Source organism: Impatiens glandulifera, chromosome 7 (assembly GCF_907164915.1).
Source record: "Impatiens glandulifera chromosome 7, dImpGla2.1, whole genome shotgun sequence".
NCBI classification, from domain to species: domain Eukaryota; kingdom Viridiplantae; phylum Streptophyta; class Magnoliopsida; order Ericales; family Balsaminaceae; genus Impatiens; species Impatiens glandulifera.
This window is the reverse complement of record NC_061868.1, coordinates 34,058,770-34,079,203: the sequence shown is the minus strand read 5'-3', so window position 1 is coordinate 34,079,203 and position 20,434 is coordinate 34,058,770. Positions and strand designations below refer to the sequence as shown.

The following is a 20,434-nucleotide window of genomic DNA, read 5'->3' as shown; positions in this document are numbered from 1 at the left end:
TTGGTGAGCAAACTAATTAAATCCATTAGAGTTCATCTATCTCGATCTGTCCGTCGGTTAGAACTGAAAATGGCGCATTCAAAGAATCTGATCATGTCTTGTTTTATAGTTATCGTTATTCTTGTCATAGCAATTAATGGTTAGTAATATTTGTTGTGTCGCTCTCAATATTTCTATAATTATTATCATTAACATTATTGTATTGGACAGTGGCTGAGGCGACGTCGAACAAGATGACCATGTTTGAATCGCTAAGGAGTTGTGTGTCGAAAAGTCAGTTATACGATGGGCTGTGCTTCAACAAGAAGAACTGTGGTGGAGTGTGCAAGAATGAGGGCTTTACCAGTGGCGATTGCCGTTTCTTCACATGCTATTGCATCAAGGAATGTCCTCGCTCTCGTAGTTTATAATCCATGAAAAATCCCTATTTCATACCCCAAATAATCATTTAATCAATCAACTACAATAATATGTTTCCATTCAATAAACAAATGAAGCCCAAAGGCTTCATTTGTAATAAAAAGATAGAAAAGCTGATACATGTGTGCAAATATAATTACAATTGATTTTATTAACAACAGAAAAAGTGTTATAAATAAATGACATTAACATTACAAACATAAAAAACAATAATGAATAAAAGAATAACAAAAACAAAGATTATGAATTGTGGTGCTCAAGGCTTAATTCAAGTTGCTACACACCCTTCTAATGATCCCATTTTGTCCAGTGAGCGGTTTGATGTCTCCCATTTTCACCATAGCAGAGGCAAAATCATCACTAAATTTTGCACGGTTGCGACTATATTCTGTCACAATGTTATCGGTAGAACCACCGCTAAACAATATTTGATCGGATTGGAGAAGACCCTTTCTTTGAATTAAATTCTTGAAGTAGTTGTTGTCAAAAGAATTAGGTGTGACTAAGTCAAGAGGTGCCAAATTCCCGTTTCCATCTTGTTGGTTGTTAGGACATCTACGTTGTCGAGTTCTTGCGAAATTATCATCAATGTTTGTTCCGTTGTATATTCTGTCTCGAAAAGTGACACATTGGGCTTGTCCAATGGTGTGCGAACCCGATAAGGCCACCATATCTCTTTCATTGAGACCTTTCTTGTTGAAGTTTTCAATATGTTCACGCAGGGTGCTTGTAAATAATGGAAGATCTCTTTTAGCTTCGTCTAAATTTGCAGTGGTGGAGTCTCTTCTTCCTAGTTTTACATTCCATGTTGGACCACCCACCTAATACATCAACCGTCATTCTAATTAGCAAGTTATATATCTCAACATATTCACGGCAACTGAAGCATCTCTCGCAGCTACGGCATATTTGCTCGACTTGAGCCTTGGCCGCATCAATAACATTGAATCCCCTAGCAGAATTTTGGTTTTGTATTGCGTTTCTCTCACTCGTGGGGGTTGTGTTTTCGTCGAGTAAGACAGAAGCATCACATCCCTGAACATACCCATATGGAAAGTATCGCAAGTTATATTTACAATGCGGGGATCATATAATTAATGTCGAATATATAGGAATTAATGTAATTAATGGGAAATTACCTGTACAAAACAATCGTGAAAATGTAGGCGAATAAGGGATGCTGCCATGCGACGCTCGCGAGATACAGCTTGTCTGATGGATGTTCGTATGGTAGTAAGAGCATTTGGACAAGTATTATCGTAAAAGGTGGTAGACAAGGAGTTGCTCCCAATGAATAAGGATATAAAGAACAAGATGGAAACAAGCATGGGAGGGGTGGGTGAAGTCATTGCAACCAAATAATTAATAAGCTTGATTTTGTAAATACATACCTGTTATGCGGATGCAAGAACAATGATAATAATAGTAAAAGACAGAATGAAAACGACACCCGATTTAACGTGGTATCCAGCAAAATTGCTGACTAATCCACGGGCAGAGCCACTGAAAAATATTTCACTATAATTGTTAACACGAATTACAGATACTCAGAATAGTTCAAAAGAGAACTAACAAATATTGGGTGCAGTGAACCAAAGAGGGGAGAGTTTCTTTTATACAGTAAGAAACTTCCCCAACTCCCATCATCTTCCGATGTGGGACAATCATACAAAAAGAATATTCTAGGCAAAGAAACCCAACAAATCTCCACCTTGACTTGAATATTTTCCCAGATAGCCAGATGCACCAGATTTACTTTAAATACCAGATGTGCCAGATGCATTACACTAAATGCCCAGATATATTTTCCCAGGTATAGGAATTAATGTAATTAATGGGAAATTACCTGTACAAAACAATCGTGAAAATGTAGGCGAATAAGGGATGCTGCCATGCGACGCTCGCGAGATACAGCTTGTCTGATGGATGTTCGTATGGTAGTAAGAGCATTTGGACAAGTGTTATCGTAAAAGGTGGTAGACAAGGAGTTGCTCCCAATGAATAAGGATATAAAGAACAAGATGGATACAAGCATGGGAGGGGTCGGTGAAGCCATTGCAACCAAGTAATTAACAACTTATGGTTTTTCCCTTTCTTATTTTGTCGATAAGAGAAATTCCTTGATATGAAAGACAGGAAGAGATGTGAGGCACTTAGAAAAGGAATGGGATTAATGATGATTGATGAGAGAGTTTGAAAGATAATTCTCAATTTATAAGGAGAAGAGTTGGGTTGGTGGGTTTCTATAAAAAAAAAATATATATAAACTGGGTGGCCGCGTGAAATGCAAATTAAACATGATCAAATCCTGTTTTGACTGCCTGCCTGCCTGTCTTATATTAAAAGATAACAAGGAGTTTGTTTTGATGCATGTTAAAGGTCAACTCTAGCAATTGTCAATTTTGTTTGCCATGCCTACATGAGCTTCAATTTGATTCATTCAAAATTCAACCCTTTAATATTTGAATTAAATAAATGGGTTCCAAATTAACTTATTAAAACTATAAAATAAAATAAAAAATTATACTTATATGACTTAATTAAATGTATAAATTATTAAAAGTTTATATTTTTAAAATGAGTACATTTAGTGATATTAAAAATGTTATTGTTTTATATTTAATATTAAATAAATATCATATTTCTCTTTTTTCTTTTCTCTTCTCTAGTAGTAATGGTTTAAATTTAATTTATTATTTATTTATAATATACTTAAAAATTTATTATTCATAGACAAATATTTAAAAGATTAGTTATATTTCCTCAAAAAATTAATAAAATTTACACATTAAATATTAAATTTAAATAAATTTTATATTAATATTATTATTTCTTAGTCTACTTTTAATTAAGGAAAAAAGTTCACTTAGACGTATATACTTGTACAACTAGCTCACTTAAACGTATGTACTAATAAAATGTCATTTAAACGTACTATCAAAAATTGGCTCATTTAGCCTCTTTTAATAACTATGATTAACTTTTATTTTTAAATTTATATATTTATTAATTAAATATTAATATATTTTTTCTCTCTTTCCTTTTCATTTATTATTTCATTTATTACTAATAAATGAATCCTCTATTTTTTTTATAATTTTTTATTATTTTTATATGAATATTTATGATTGATTATTTTAATTTTATTTTATATATATGAGCATTCATCATTTATTATTTTAACTTTATATTTCTTCTTTTTTATATATATATTTTTTATATTCACATTAATTATTTTAAAATTGTTTGATCCCAATAATTGAATATAACAATGAAAATTCTTTCAATAATAAAAATCCTTCAAACACAAAAATAAATTAATTAATAACTAAGAATTGAATAATAATAAAAACTCATTCATCACACACTAAAAGAGTAATAACCAAATATTAGACAAAACAATTCCTTTACTACTAATATAAGTCGTGAATAAAAATTAAATAAAAAATTATTAATTTCATTTTTATTTATATTAAACTAAATAAGAAAAAACTCTTTTTCATTTTTATTATATTAAAATAAATAAGAAAAAAACCCTTCATAAAAATATTATAGTAAAACATAAAATTCATAAATAAATTATTAAATTTTTTTTTAAAATGAGAATTTAAGAAATATGAGAAATAAAAACTAATAAAATAAATGAAAATAAAATATAAAAGAGAAATTAATATTAAAATAATAAAAAATTTAATAATAAAATAAACTACCTAATTTCATTAATGAAAAAGAAGGAGAGAGAAAATATATTAATATTTAATTAATAAATATATAAATTTAAAAATAAAAGTTAACCATGGTTATTAAAAGAGGCTAAATGAGCCAATTTTTGATAGTACATGTGTTTAAATGATCTTTTATTAGTATATACGTCTAAGTAAGCTAGTTGTACAAGTAGATACGTCTAAGTGAGCTTTTTTCCTTTAATTAATTTATTTTCAGTTATATAAATTATTTAAAATTTTAATTATATATATATTATGTCACAAATTTGAATATATATTAATAATTATAATTTATATATATAATTATAAATTTAAGTGATTTCTATAACTGAAAATATATTTATTAATTAAAGTTGGCTAATAAAAATTAATATTAATAAAATAAATTTAATAAATTAATATATAATTTTTTTAAAAATTATAATAAAAGAGAAAGAGAGGTCTTTAATAACTCTAAATATATCAATTTTAAATAGTATATTAACATTTTATACGTTTAAAAACTATTTGATACATAAAAAAATATAAGTACATATGTTTAAATAAGAATTCGAAGCAACTCCACCAAGGTTACAGTGATAATAGTCGACTTAAGAGACTGAAATGTTATGAGTTTGATTTTATCTGAAAACGATTTAAGTTTAAGTAGAGACATAAATGTTGAGTGTCATGTTAGTTCTCCTTTATAAAAAAAAAAATAGGAATTCGAAACAAGCACCCGATGAAAAACAAAGAGAAAAAAGGAACGTGAGGCGATTCGACCCCTAACCTCATGTTCCTCCAACGTGAGCCCTCCAACCTTGGATCTCCCAAACTTACCCATAAGCCCACAAACCATAGATCTTAACTGTGTCTAATTCTCAACCAATCTTAAGCCCCTATTTTTATTTTATTTAAATTGTTTTTGAACTATTTTCTATTTTAAATAATATTTGAAATTTTGAAAAAATTATAAATAGATCAAAATAATTTTCTAAATTCCTTTAAAAATTCTCACAATTTTAAGACTCATTTAGAACATTTTCTCATTTTCCCCATCTTCATGATCTTATAATTTGAGTTATTCAACTTTAAAAATTATAAGAAAATACCCAAATAATTCTTATAATTAATTCAACACTACTATTCATTAATATTCATCTTTATAATACTTTCAAATTGTACTTACTTTTCCTTCTAGTGCGACATGTATTACATATCGAACTTTAATGTTTAGTCCGGTCTAAATATCATGGACACCTTAGAGGCATTTATCCAAACATATTGGACATTTTCCCTTAAATATATGTTATATGACATAGATGTATGTTTATCTTAGTTAAAAGATTGAATTTATATTATTAAAATATCTCGCGTTAATCAAATTTGTAATGATTAATAAATTAAAAATAAAAATTCTTATTAGCCTATTTGGGTAAAGGGTTGTACTTGTTTTTGTTAGATTTGCAAGTTCGAAACATTTATAATTTTATTTTTAACTATTTTAAATTTATAGACGGGTTAACCAATAATCCGACCCAAATATCTACTTACTCTCACATACATTTAGTAATAATTTTATATATAATTATTTAGTAAAAAGTTGAACTTATTTTCTATTAAAATGTTTCGCGTGCATCAAATTTGGTGTTGAATTAAAAATATAAAATATTATTAGTCTAGTTATATATATATATAGATTCCAACCGTTTCCACAACAATCTCTGTCACCCACGAATCAAAAACCATGTACTCCTTTATGACCCAAACATCTAATCTTTTATTTGAATTGAGCACAAATACACTCAACTAGCCTTCATATACTCCAAGGTAACCATTTTCATGTGTTTTGCATCTCTCTCCCAATGTAATAAGGAATATGAATAAGTATAAAGGGTTGTACTTGTTTTCTTATGTGTTTTGTATTTCTCGTTATTGAGATTGAAAGAAATCATGTAACCATAAGAATTGATAGTCCTAACCTCATTTATCATCCAATGCAAATATCCATTCAAGAAGATAGGAATGTAGTCATTGCACACAACCATTAGAGCACCTTCAACTCTCCTCCAATTAGGGGTTTCGAGTGTGTATATCTCAGTAGTAAGAAGAGTAGGGGTTTATTTATAACATTTAGATTCCAGGACTTTAATATCTTTAATGCCTTGTATTTATCGGAAATTGGACACTACCCAAATCTGTAAGACATGACATAGTAGTCTTTTATCCTTTTGACTGAATACAGGATTGTTAGGATTTGTATCTCCCAAATCTGACCAGCTTGAAACAATCTGTAAAAATTCAAGAAAGAAGAACACAAGAAAACACAGATTTATAGTGGTTCACTCAAATTGAGCTACATCCACTTCAGTCACCACCAAATTTCACTATGAAGAAGAAGAAGGAATACAGAGTTTTTACCTCACACTTTATCTCTCTAGAATTATTTCACTAATTGTAAACCCTTAATAATCACATATTTATAGGGTAAACATTTAGAGTATAAACCTAAATAATTATTGGTCAGGCCCAAGCCCAAAACCAAATACAAACCCAATAAACTCTAATTAACACTCTTAGAGTTTATTATAAGTGTATGCTTCATAACTCAACAATCTCCCACTTGGAGACTAACTTCATCATCTCTCGATCGGTGACGGCTTTCTATCTGGTGTCTTAATGAAGAAGACCAACTAAAGTTTCACACAACTTCAATTTCTCATTTATCACAGCTTTCGTCAACATATCAGCTGGATTCTCACTCCCGGGAAATTTTCTCAAGAGCTAATACTCCATCTTCTAAAGCTGACCGGATGAAATGATAACGAACCTGCCATGATAAACATGATTCTTTGCCAAATGAATGACACTCTGACTGTCGCATCGCAACACACTTTTCTCGTAGTCTTGATCGAATTCTCGCAAAAAGGGTTGTAACCACATCATCTCCTTAGCAGCCTCTATCACAGCAACATACTCTGCCTCACAACTAGAAAGAGCAACAATCTTCTGCAATTTTGAAACCCAACTGATTGCAGTACCTCCTAGAGTATAAATGTACACTATTGTGCTCTTCCTACTATCAACATCACCACTATTATCAGCATCAACATATCCTTTGAAACCCATATTAGACTTTCGAAAACACAAAGCGAGACCCATACTTCCTCTTAAGTATCGTAGTATCCACTTTACTGCTTCCCAATGTTGTCTACCCGGGTTGCTTATGAACCTGCTAACAACTCCCACTGCATGTGCTATGTCTGGTCTTTTGCAAACCATCGCATACGGAATAGTGACCATGTAATTTTTCTCTTCCTCTGTTGAAGGTGACTGATCTTTAGATAGTTTGAAGTGACTTGCAAAGGGAGTAGTAACTGGTTTTGCATCATACAAGTTGAACCTGCTAAAAACTTTCTTCACATATTCTTCTTGTGAATGCTTGAGAACTTCTTCATCCCTGAAAATTCTCATCCCAATGATTTGTTTAGCAGCATCCAAATCCTTCATTGCAAACTTTTCAGACAATTCTTTCTTGAGCTTGTTAATCTCATACAAACTTGCTCCAGCAATCAACATGTCATCAACATAGAGGAGCAGAATAATGCATGGTTTATCAAACCTCTTAATATAAAAGAAATGATTAGCTTCAAACCTTAGAAAATTGTTACTTTTCATGAAGTTATCGAACTTCTTGTACCATTGCCTTGGAGCCTGTTTCAAACCATTCAGACTCTTCTGAAGCTTACACACAAGATCATCTTTTCCTTTGATTTCAAATCCTGCTGGTTGTCACATATAAATCTCTTCATCTAAATCACCATGAAGAAAAGCAGTTTTGACATCCATTTGTTGAAGATGAAGGTCTTCTTTCACAACAAAATTCAAAATAGTTCTGATTGTCATCAATTTAACTACTAGAGAGAAGATCTCATTGTAGTCAATACCTTCTTTCTATTGAAATCCTTTCACAACCAATCTTGCCTTGTACCTCATGGTTTTATCATGTTCTTCTTTAATCTTGAAGATCCATTTGTTGTGAAGTGCTTTTTTTTCCTTTGGTAGCTCAGTGAGCTCCCAAGTCTGATTCAATATCAAAGAGTCCATCTCATCTTTCATAGCAGACTCCCACTTAATCGATTCATCAGATTGTAATGCTTCCTCATAACATTCAGGTTCACCTCTATCTGTCAACAAGATATAGTTCAGAGATGGAGACCACCTCTCAACTGGTTTTCGATTCCTTGATGATCTTCTCAATTGTATAACCGGTGTTTGCTGATTTACCTCTAGGGCCACGTTCTCAATGATTTCATCTTCAACAACACATTGTTCTTCTTCGACAACTGGTATATATTCAGCTGAAAATTCTCTCAAATCGACTGTACCAATCTCTTCCAACTTGGAATCACCATCTGATGTCTTCCCAACATAATCTTTATAGAGAACCTGTTCATTGAAGATAACATTTCTTCTACGAATGATCTTCCGATTTTGATTATCCCAGAAACGATAACCAAACTTGATATCACCATAACCAATGAAAAACATTTTTTAGATTTTGGATCAAGCTTGCTCCTATCACATTCATTAATATGAACATATGATAAACAACCAAACACTTTCAAATAAGAAAGGTTTACATTTTTATTGCTCCAAACTTCTTCAGGAATTCTGAATTCAAGAGGAACAGAGAGTCCCCTATTTATCAAATAGGCAACAATATTAATAGCTTTTGCCCATAAGGTTTTAGGCAGCCCTGCATGCAATCTCATGCTTCTAGCACGCTCGTTCAATGTTTGATTCATTCGTTCAGCTACTCCATTCTCTTAAGGTGTTCAGGGAATAGTCTTCACCATACTAATCTCATTCACAACACAATACTCTTTGAAATCTGAATTGATATATTCACCTCCGTTGTCGGATCTCAAGCACTTAACTTTCTGATTTGTTTCATTTTCAACCAAAGCCTTCCATTTCTTGAAAACAATAAATACTTCAGACTTGTGCTTAATAAAATATACCCATACCTTTCTTCTTGAATCATCTATAATGTCACGTAGTATTGTGATCCGCCAATAGAAGAAACAGGTGTAGGTCCCCACACATTAGTGTGTACCAACTCTAGCCTTTCTTTTTTGAGCTCCTTCCCAATCTTTAAGAAACTCACACGTTTCTGTTTTCCAAGAATGTAGTTTTTACATAACTGATGTTCAACAGACTTCAGTTCTGGAATCTGTCCATTCTTCAAAAGAATTTTCATTTTTTTTCCGCTCATATGGTCCAACCTGCAATGCCACAATTCACCGTTCTTTGAGTCATCAACTACAGCAGCAACTGTTTCTCTGCAAGTTGAAGTCGTGTATAACGTTCCAGTTTTGTGACCTCAAGCAACAACTATTGCTCCTTTAGTCACCTTCCATGCACCATTTTCACAACTGAAATTGTGACCTTCTTCATCAAGTTATGTAACAGAAATTAGATTGCGCATTAAACCTAAAATGTGTCACTCCTTATTAATCTTCCAAACAGAACCATTTGTCATCTTCAATTTGATGTCCCTCATGCCAACAATATCCAGTGGCTCACCATCTGCAAGATAAACTTTCCCACAGTTTTTAGCCACATAATTCTCCATTAATTCTTTGTGGGCAGTGGTGTGGAAAGACGCTCCCGAGTCCAAAAACCATGAATCTATCGGGCTATCAACAGAAAGAAGTAACGCATTAGTGACAGTTTCTGTAACGTTGGCCGCATCATTTTTATCATCACTATTTCTCTTCGGTGCTTTGCAGTTCCTCTTCAAATGACCCTGTTTACCACAATTTCAGCACTCAAATGTCCGCACAGACTTGGACTGACTCCTCTTGCTCCTCAACATAGATCTGCTCTTACCTCGATTGAAATTTCTATCATTACCTATGCCTCTATTTTCCACATTTAGAGCAGAACCTTTGAACGTTTTACCAGAATCAATTTTACGAACCTCTTCAACAAGAATACGATCTCTAACTTCAACAAATTTTAGTTTAGCATTTCAAACTGAATTACTAATTGCTGCTCTCATAGGTTCCTAGCTATTTGGTAGAGATGCTAACAAAATCAGGGCACTAACTTCATCCCCAAAATCAATCTCAACAGATAGCAATTAATTCATAATTGTATTGAATTCATTCAAATGAGTAGTGATAGAAGTACCATCAACCATTCTTAAGTAAAAGAGTCTTTTCATTAAGTGTACCTTGTTGTTAGCATATGGTTTCTCATACATATCAGAAAGATCTTTCATCATACCCATGGTGGTATTCTCCTTTGCTACATTGTGAGCAACTGTCTTGGCTAGCGTCAATCGGACAACTCCCAAAACCTGTCTATAGAGGAGTTTTCATTCAGCTTCATCCATCTTCTCTGGTTTCTCACTCAAAAGAACATGAAGCTTCTTTCCATAGAGATAATCTTTAATCTGCATTCTCCAGAAGGTATAATCTGTCTCATCAAATCTTCCAATCCCATTTCCTATACTGTTATCACTTGCTATTGTTTCCAATGCTCAGATCTAGCATAGCTGCTCTGATACTAGTTGTTAGGATTTCTATCTCCCAAATCCAAACAGCTTGAAATAATCTGTAAATATACAAGAAAGAAGAATACAAAAAGACACAAATTTATAGGGGTTCACTCAAATTTAGCTACATCCACTTCAACCACCACCAGATTTCACTATGAAAAAGATGAAGGAATACGACGTTTTTACCTCACACTTTATATCTCTAGAATTATTTCACTTAATTGTAAACCCTTAATAATCACATATTTATAGGATAAACATTCCGGTAATAAACCTAAATAATTCTTGGTTAGGCTCAAGCTCAAAACCAAATACAAACCCAATAAACTCTAATTAGCACTTGTAGAGTTTATTATAAGTGTAGGCCCCATAACTCAACAAGGATGAGGGTAAATTCCACAGGGATTGAAGACACAATAGGGATAGAGATTCGGAGATGGAAAAGAGTAACAATCCGGTCAGAGACGTATATAGCAGGCCGTGACTGAAGTTCAAGACCGTTATAGTGAACGGTTCGTTGGACAAGAGGTCGAGCTCGTGGGCTCGATTGGTGATGGAGTCGATGAGAGTCATATTGTCCGAGCGAGGAGAGCATACTATGAGCTCGGGAAATGATTTGGAGAGGTGTAGGTAAAGGTCGGGTGATAGAGGTAGGGAAGCAGTCTGTGTCGCGAGGAGGAGAGAGAATCAGAAGAGATGACGTTGGGCAGTCGAGGAGAGGTGGTTTGATGATATGTAAATTTATTAAATAAATAAATAAATAAAAAATTACATGAGACATATTTTAATAGAATTTTAACTAAATTGATAGTGTTAATAAGCAGTTTTAAATATAACAAAACATTATGAGTACAGTTTTTCAAATGATAGAAAAAAAATTAGGAGAGGCCTACATTTGACAAAATCTTTCTAGTTATAAATTTATCATTTATCTTAAGTCAACTATTAATTGTGATTTTAAAATTACAAATAAAGACTATTAACTTCAATAATTTACCATTCTTAATTGTCAAAATTTCGTTAATTGCGGCTGATTGCGATAATTTTACTATTTATTTACGTTTTAACAGCGATAAAACTGTTGGGAATTTTGAAACGAAAATTACTTTTATACTATAATGTAGAAATGTGAGATGGGTAAATACACAGGTAATCCAAGTCTAAAACAGAAGATCAAGCACAGAACAAAACAACACCAAATTTACGTGGAAAACCCTCTCAACCTGGAGGGTAAAAAACTACGGGGCTAACCAGCATATTTCACTATAAACAAGAAACCGATACAAATGTTCTTCTCAACTTTAAACCCAAAGTTGAGGTATACAAACAGAGAAAACCAATTTCATTCAGATTTAAGCTAGTCTAGATATAAGACAACAAGAGATTGGAATCTGAAAGTGAAAATGTAAAAGATCTACTTCTCCTTCTCTTCTTCTTCTTCCTCTGTTTCTTCTCTTCTGTTTCTTCCATTCTTTGCAGAATGTCTTCTCTCTCTAAAAATGATAGAATGAGCATCATTCTTAAGTTTTGCTTGTTTTATTAAATGGCTAATTGGGCTGAACCCAAAGGCCCAACAAAAACCACATTTAAAATGTTACGTTTATTTTGAGAGAGCATTCTTTCACATTTGTTTTATGATCAAAATAAATATAACAATAATCTTATTTAATGAAAATAAACTAATTAATAAAAAATGTCAACTAACTTTAACTTTGACTTATTCGAAATAAATACTAGTTATCAAATTGATTTATTTCAAATAATTCAATTAATTATGAAATTAAGTAATAAGTCATTTTTATTAAATATTTTCTAATATTTAATTTTTAAATAAGAGTATTAAAATTGCTAATTTTCTGTTTTCCAATGTTTAGTGTGTTAGAAATTTAGCTGTGAAAATAGTCCATTTTGTAGTGAAATTTTATAAATAAATTATGCAATTTAAATTTTTTTTAATATTAATCCAATTTATATGTACAATTATGAGTTGAATTAATTTAATTATAAATGGTTGAATTTTGAATGAATCACAATGAACCTCTTGTTGTGAAACAAAATTAACAATTCCAGTAAGACAAAATACTGTTAACCGTGTTTTCATTCCTAGAGTTCAACTCGAACTCATAAAGCCTTCAGATCCGAAAGCAAGTCAAAGAGCTCCATCTTATTGAGGTCTTTGAACTCTCTAATTGCCATAGTCTTGATGTACCACTCCCTGGGTAAGGCTCGCATGACCTTTATAGCAATCTCTCTATTGTTGTAGATCTTGCCCAGTATAGATAGAGTGGTAACGATTTTACTGAATCTTGCATCAAACCCAGACATTGTTTCTTCAAGACGCATCTTAAAATTGTCGAACTACTAGGTGGCAACCGTAATCTTGTTTTCATTGGTTTGCTCGTTGCCTTCACAGAGTTGAGTGAGTCTTTCCCAAACTTCTTTGGTAGACTCGCATGATATGATGCAGTTAAACATGTTGTCGTCAAGAGATCTATATAAGATATCCATAGCCAAGTTGTCGAGGTTTTTCTTCCTCTTGTCTTCATTTGTCCCCTCTGATCTTTCTTTCTCTATTTTGATAGGACCTTTTGTGACACTACTCCATATGTTATCATCTATGGAAGCAAGATGAGCACGAACTCTCTTCTTCCACATGATGTAGTTTTCTTTCGAAAACATAGGGATCTTGGAGGAGCTGTCGTCTTTAGTCATGATTTAGGTTCTTTTTGGTGTATGAGAATAGAAAACTTAGCTCTAATACCCCTTAATAGGATTGGTGCTAACAATAGAGACTAGAGATTGACTATTGATAACAGCTTATGATAAACAATTCTATAATAATCCTGTGAGGGATTAATATCTGTTTCTATTCTTCACAAATCCTTTGAATTCTTGAAACGGATTCAAGTGCGGAAGTGTTCGTCAGATTTGAAGCTTTGAACCGATGGAAGATGAATGACATAAAGTAAAGAACATAAGGAGTTTTATGGATGTTCGGAGATAAAACTCCTATGTCACCCCTTCTTCCACAACCGAAAGGATATCCACTAAATACTTTGAATCAAATACAACTTACTGAGCTAGATAACTCTTTGTTGAATAGAACAACCTCTGTTCAACTTACAATATTCTCAACAATATTCTCACAACTAGATAGTAATTGATTTTCTCTCTTGAGTTTGAATGATAGAAATAAGTAGGAGCAAGAGTGAATTTGTGAATTCAGTAAACTAGGAAGGTTAGATTGGTGATTCGTCCGTTGTCCTTGAGCATCTATGTATAGTAGAAGGACACCAACGGCTGAATCTTCTTCGTGGACACGTGGCAAGTGTCTGTTGAAAGGCCGCCTATAGTACTAGAATACAACAGACTTTGAGCAAATGGATCGTGGTCGTACCGAACTTGTAGTGCGCCGAATATCCTCTAAAGTTGTCTTGTACTAGACAGGCAGTTGGAAGGATATTTGCGTACGTGACGTTCGTTCATTTGATACAATTAGTTGGCTTGTCAGAATGCACAGAAGTGAGTGGAGCAGAAGTAGCAGACAGCTAGTTGATCGTGGTTAGACGTATGCTTTCTTCAGACGGCTGCAAAAGCAAGGCATTAGACGTGCTCCATTAGACCAAGTCTAAGAGAGTTAGACGTCCTCGTCTAACTGCGCGTCCCTTTAGACCAAGTCTAAAGGAGTTAGATGTCCTCGTCTAACTACGCGTACCTTTAGATCAAGTCTAAAGGAGTTAGACTATCACGTCTAACTACGTTTCCCTTTAGACCAAGTCTAAAGGAGTTAGACTACCACGTCTAACTATGTTTCCCTTTAGACCAAGTCTAAAGGAGTTAGATTATCACGTCTAACTACGTTTCTCTTTAGACCAAGTCTAAAGGAGTTAGACTACCACGTCGAACTACGTTTCCCTTTCGACCAAGTCTAAAGCAGTTAGATTACCACGTTTAACTACGTTTCCCTTTAGACTAAGTCTAAAGGAGTTAGACTACCACGTCTAACTTTATTTCCCTTTAGACAAGTCTAAAGGAGTTAGATTACCACGTCTAACCACATCTAATTAGCCTATTTAGACCACGTCTAAGTTAGCATAATCTTATGCACCTGCACGCAATAAAATATACAACTTAGCTTTATTCTAATTAAACATCTAGCTTTATTCTAATTAAATATCATCAAACTTCAGTTGTTTAATGTTTCATAGCTTTCGTTTATTTCTAAATTAATTACTTCTCACTTAATTAACTCTTTTCTTTACTTTGTTTTTACTTTTTTCCAACAAATATGCTTGGGATTGATTAAAAAATATAAACTATAATATTGGAGAGTGAAAAAAAAGTGTTTATAGAATGTTCCTCTTGAAAAGTTTGTAAAAAAGCACTCTATTTAATAAAATGCATGTCCAAGTTTGAAAAATAGGCACTACATTTGAAATTTTTAATTTATAAATTTCTTTCGGACTTGTTTATTTAATGCGATAAAAAAGGAAAGAGAGCAAACTTGAAGAGTCTCCCGGGAAACTCGCGTACTAACTCTTTACACATTAGATTTAATTAGGGGTTCAATCTCTAAGGACTTCAACAATAATGTGCACATGACTCTTCAAATACGTGTACTTAGACCTTTTCCAAGATAATATATCGAGTTTCAGTGTTCCAACAAGCCATTTCCTTACTTAGAGCATTTTTAGTAAGATGGGAGAGCTTGTAAACAATATGTCAACACTCTTTGTTGAACCTTATTCAAGACAATATTTCCCAAATCGATCACATATGATCAAGACATATCAATGCCTCGTGATTTAGTCAAAACTTAAAATATTATTTTCCCAAATCAATCAGTTATGATCAAGACTTAGGTTATGTTACAAATATCATCAAAACACCACAATAACTCTAGATGAGTACAATAGACACTCCATTTTTACACCCCAAAATTAAAATAAATTTGCTCGGTCTAGTATGATGATCATATTTAATTTCAAAAATTAGAAACACTTTTCAGAAATGGCTTAGAATGAACATTGAAGAGCGGTCTAAATGCCAATTTTCAAAAATACACGGATTTCAGATGATCCAACACCTTCAGCTTGACTGGTTTGAAAATTATGAACTTTGAGTATAATATTTCTATTGAGAAAAATATACAAAACACCTATTTTTAGGCTTATTTTTGTACTAAAAAGTCAATTTTCATAAAACGTCGGAATTCAGGAGATCTAATATGTTGAGATTATCCGATTAGAAAAATTTCGAACTAAATTGACGGTGCTAATAAGAAGTTTTAAATATAACCAAATATTGTGAGTAGAGTTATTCAAACGAAAAAAAATTAAGAGACCTAAATTTGACAAAATGTTTCAAATATAGTTATAAATTTGTTATTTATCCTATTTTTATCATCTTACCAGACAACTATTAACTGAGGTTTTAAAATCACAACTAAAGACTATTAACTTCAATAATTTACCCGTCTTAATGGTCAAAATTTCTTTAACGGCGGTTGACTGCGATAATTTTACTATTGTAATTACGTTTAACTGGATAAAAACCACCTTTAAATGTTACGTTCATTTTTAAGATCATTCCTTCACATTTGTGTTTATGATCAAATTATAAAGTTCAAATAAATATAACAATAATCTTATTTAAAGAAAATAAACTAATTAATACAAAATGCCAACTAACTTTAACTTTGAGTTATTTCAAATATATACGAGTTATAAAATTGATTTATTTCAAATAATTCAATTAATTATGAAATTAAGTAATAAATCATTTTATTAAATATTGTCTAATACTTAATTTTTAAATAAGAGTATTAAAATTGCTATTTTTCTGTTTTTCAATGTTTAGTGTGTTAGAAATTTAGCTGTGAAAATAGTCCATTTTGTAGTGAAATTTTATAAATAAATTATGCAATTTAAATTTTTTTAATATTAATCCAATTTATATGTACAATTATGAGTTGAATTAATTTAATTATAAATGGTTGAATTTTGAATGAATCACAATGAACCTCTTGTTGTGTTAAACAAAATTAACAATGCCACTTATACTGTTAACCGTGTTTTCATTCCAATTTGTTTTTTTTTTTGGCGTTGCTGCAGGTTAGTTTGACAATAGTCACTTCTTTTAGCATGAAAACTTATAAATAATATAAAATATAGATCTATAGTTTTTAACCTTGACCCAATTTATATAGGAAATTAGTAATTGGAAACAATTTAATTAATTAAAATATTAAAATATTAAAAGGATGAATTTTGAATGAATCAGATTGAAACTCATGCATGTGGGCATGGCAAACAAAATTGACAAATCCCATAGTTGACCTTCAGCAAGAATAAAACAAACTCTTTGCTATCATTTAATATAAGGCAGGCAGTCAAAATGAGGATTTGATCATGTTTAATTAATTCGCCCTTCACGCGGCTACCCAGATTAGATTAGAAATATTCTTATTGAAAGCCACCAACCCGACTCTCCTCCTTATAAATTGAAGTATTGATTCCAACTCTCTCATCATTAATCTCATCCATTTTCTAAGTATTTACAAGATCAAGAAAGGGAAAAATCATCTTATTAATTATTTGGTTGCAATGACTTCACCCACCCCTCCCATGCTTGTTTCCATCTTGTTCTTTATATCCTTATTCATTGGGAGCAACTCCTTGTCTACCACCTTTTACGATAATACTTGTCCAAATGCTCTTACTACCATACGAACATCCATCAGACAAGCTGTATCTCGCGAGCGTCGCATGGCAGCATCCCTTATTCGCCTACATTTTCACGATTGTTTTGTACAGGTAATTTCCCATGACTTATTTAACCAAATCATTTATTCCTATATATTCGACATTAATTATATGATGCCCGCATTGTAAATATAACTTGCGATACTTTCCATATGGGTATGTTCAGGGATGTGATGCTTCTGTCTTACTCGACGAAAACACAACCCCCGCGAGTGAGAGAAACGCAATACAAAATCAAAATTCTGCTAGGGGATTCAATGTTATTGATGCGGCCAAGGCTCAAGTCGAGCAAATATGTCCTGGAATTGTTTCGTGTGCTGATATACTTGCCTTAGCTGCCAGAGATGCTTCAGTTGCCGTGAGTTCATAATTCAAACTTGTTAAAACTTGGCTTACTTGTGAATATTTTGAGATATATAACTTGCTAATTAGAATGACGGTTGATGAATTAGGTGGGTGGTCCAACATGGAATGTAAATCTGGGAAGAAGAGACTCCACCACTGCAAATTTAGACGAAGCTAAAAGAGATCTTCCATTATTTACAAGCACCCTGCGTGAACATATTGAAAACTTCAACAAGAAAGGTCTCAATGAAAGAGATATGGTGGCCTTATCGGGTTCGCACACCATTGGACAAGCTCAATGTGTCACTTTTCGAGACAGAATATACAACGGAACAAACATTGATGATAATTTCGCAAGAACTCGACAACGTCGATGTCCTAACAACCAACAAGTCGGCAACGGGAATTTGGCACCTCTTGACTTAGTCACACCTAATTCTTTTGACAACAACTACTTTAAGAATTTAATTCAAAGAAAGGGTCTTCTCCAATCCGATCAAATATTGTTTAGCGGTGGTTCTACCGATAACATTGTGACAGAATATAGTCGCAACCGTGCAAAATTTAGCGATGATTTTGCATCAGCTATGGTGAAGATGGGAGACATCAAACCAACCACAGGACAAAATGGGATCATTAGAAGGGTGTGCAGCAACTTGAATTAAGCCTTGAACACCACAACTAATAGTTTTGTGTTGTTATTCTTTTATTCATTATTGTTTTTTATATTTGCAATGTTAATGTCATTTATTTATAAACCTTTTGTGTTATTAATAAAATCAATTGTATTTACTGAACCAAAACTTATTTAGAAGTCTCACCAAATTCAGATTTAGGGAAAATTATGCCTAATAAATTAGAAGCTCCAAATTCAGATTTAGGGAAAATTATGCCTAATAAATTAGAAACTTTACAAGTTATTAGAACTTAGGAATAAATAGAATACCCAAAGGAAAGAAAGCAGATAGATGTAGGTGGTTTTTAAAACTAAATTGAATGATAATGGCACATTAAACAAGTGCAAAGCAAGACTGGTAGTTAAAGGCTTCAATCCAAAGAGTGTAATTCAAAAAGTGTAATTGATTTTAATCAATGTTTTGTACCGTTTGTCAAAAATATTACTATCAAACTAATTATTACCTTAACAATTTGTAAAAGATGATTTTTACACTAAATTGATATTGATAATGTTTTTCTTCATTGATCACTCAAAAAATAATTACAAGAAAATCCTGATGACTTGTCCCTAAAATATTGTTTCTAAACTGAAATATAAGAGTCTATATAGACTCAAACAAGCTTCCAAATAATGACATTCAAAAATATCATATAATTTGAATTAAGTGGGTTTTCAGAAATTAGAATATGATCCTTACTATTTTTGTTGGGAAAAATAATTTAGCGTCATTTCATTAAAAATTTCTCAAAACAGGAAAAAAACCCACGAGTTTAAGAGATCATTCTAGACAGACCTAAAATGATTTTAAAGTCGTAACATTCTAAATAAAAGCTAAAATGTTAAAAATATAAATGAATTATATAATTCCAATGCTTTCAATTCTAGTGAGTTCAAAAAATGGTAAATTCTAGTTCTGCAGATATTCCAGTTCTGCTTCGTACTTGGAATTCTTCTCTACAATCTCGCGAGGGTGCTGCAATTCGATACTATATCATTTCATAATTCTTCAACGCTCTTGCGGGTTCTTCCATATACTCTTGCATTCCGTTCTTGCTAAAGGTTTTACACCACTACTTCAAAGCCACACTTGAACACGCTTGTTGTAAATCTATTTCCCTTGGCTTTAAGTAGTGTCGCTTCTTTGATTTCATTCCATTCGCTCGGGAAACTGATCAGCTCCAGGATTTTATAGAATCTGTCCCAAAACTCTGAAGCAATACAAAAATTTTCGAATAGGGGATCTATGGTTTCTTCATTTCCTCTGCACAGAAGACAACTCGCGTCAGGGATGCTCATATACTTGATGATACGATCACGAGTGATGAGTCATTCCAAGAAGGCGAGCCATAGGATAAACGAGTGTCGAGGAATAATCTTCGTTGACCATACAAGAGGAGACCATTCTACTATTTGTGCTTTTTCCCGGGTTACCTCCCATATTTTCTTCAATACCAGCTTCCCATTGTCCTCAGCTTTTCATTCATCAATATCCGATCTGTCGTGTAGTTGTATGTTACTTATATGATTGAGTATTCTCTATCCTTCTTTATTTCTTCTTAGGAGTGAGTCTCAATTCCCGTCTTTAATGTCTCTGATTTTCTCTTTTGCGCAGTCCATTCTGATACAGGTATTTTGAAACTCCTCCTTGTGGATGATAGGCTGATTTTCGAACTAGGGGTCGTGCTAGAATATAGTGTCTTTCCCGTCCCCTAGCCGGATGTCATAAAGATTTGCAATATCGCTTCTTAGTTTAAGAATCTTTTTTAGAGACCAACTCATTCCTTCATGAATTTTACAGGTCTAGATGCTGGTTTCGTATTTCACAAACCTCGTATGCACCCATTTGATACATAATGACTCCTGATTGCACTGCAAAACCCACTGATGCTTGAAAGTGAGAGCTTTGTTCCACTCGATACAGTTTTTCAAGACGATGCCTCCCTCGTCCTTCCGT

General features: G+C 32.6%; 1 protein-coding gene and 1 pseudogene across 1 annotated transcript; one reads left to right on the top strand and one right to left on the bottom strand.

Moving 5' to 3' along the window:
- Positions 1 to 680: 680 nt before the first annotated feature.
- LOC124910398 lies at positions 681 to 1,667 on the bottom strand (annotated as a pseudogene).
- A 15,630-nt stretch (positions 1,668 to 17,297) lies between these two features.
- LOC124909787 (lignin-forming anionic peroxidase-like) lies at positions 17,298 to 18,497 on the top strand. Its single transcript, XM_047450429.1, has 3 exons — positions 17,298 to 17,507; positions 17,623 to 17,814; positions 17,909 to 18,497. Exons 1-3 carry the CDS (start codon positions 17,298 to 17,300, stop codon positions 18,464 to 18,466), a joined length of 960 nt encoding a protein of 319 aa, XP_047306385.1. The 3' UTR covers positions 18,467 to 18,497.
- The last annotated feature ends 1,937 nt before the right edge of the window (positions 18,498 to 20,434 follow it).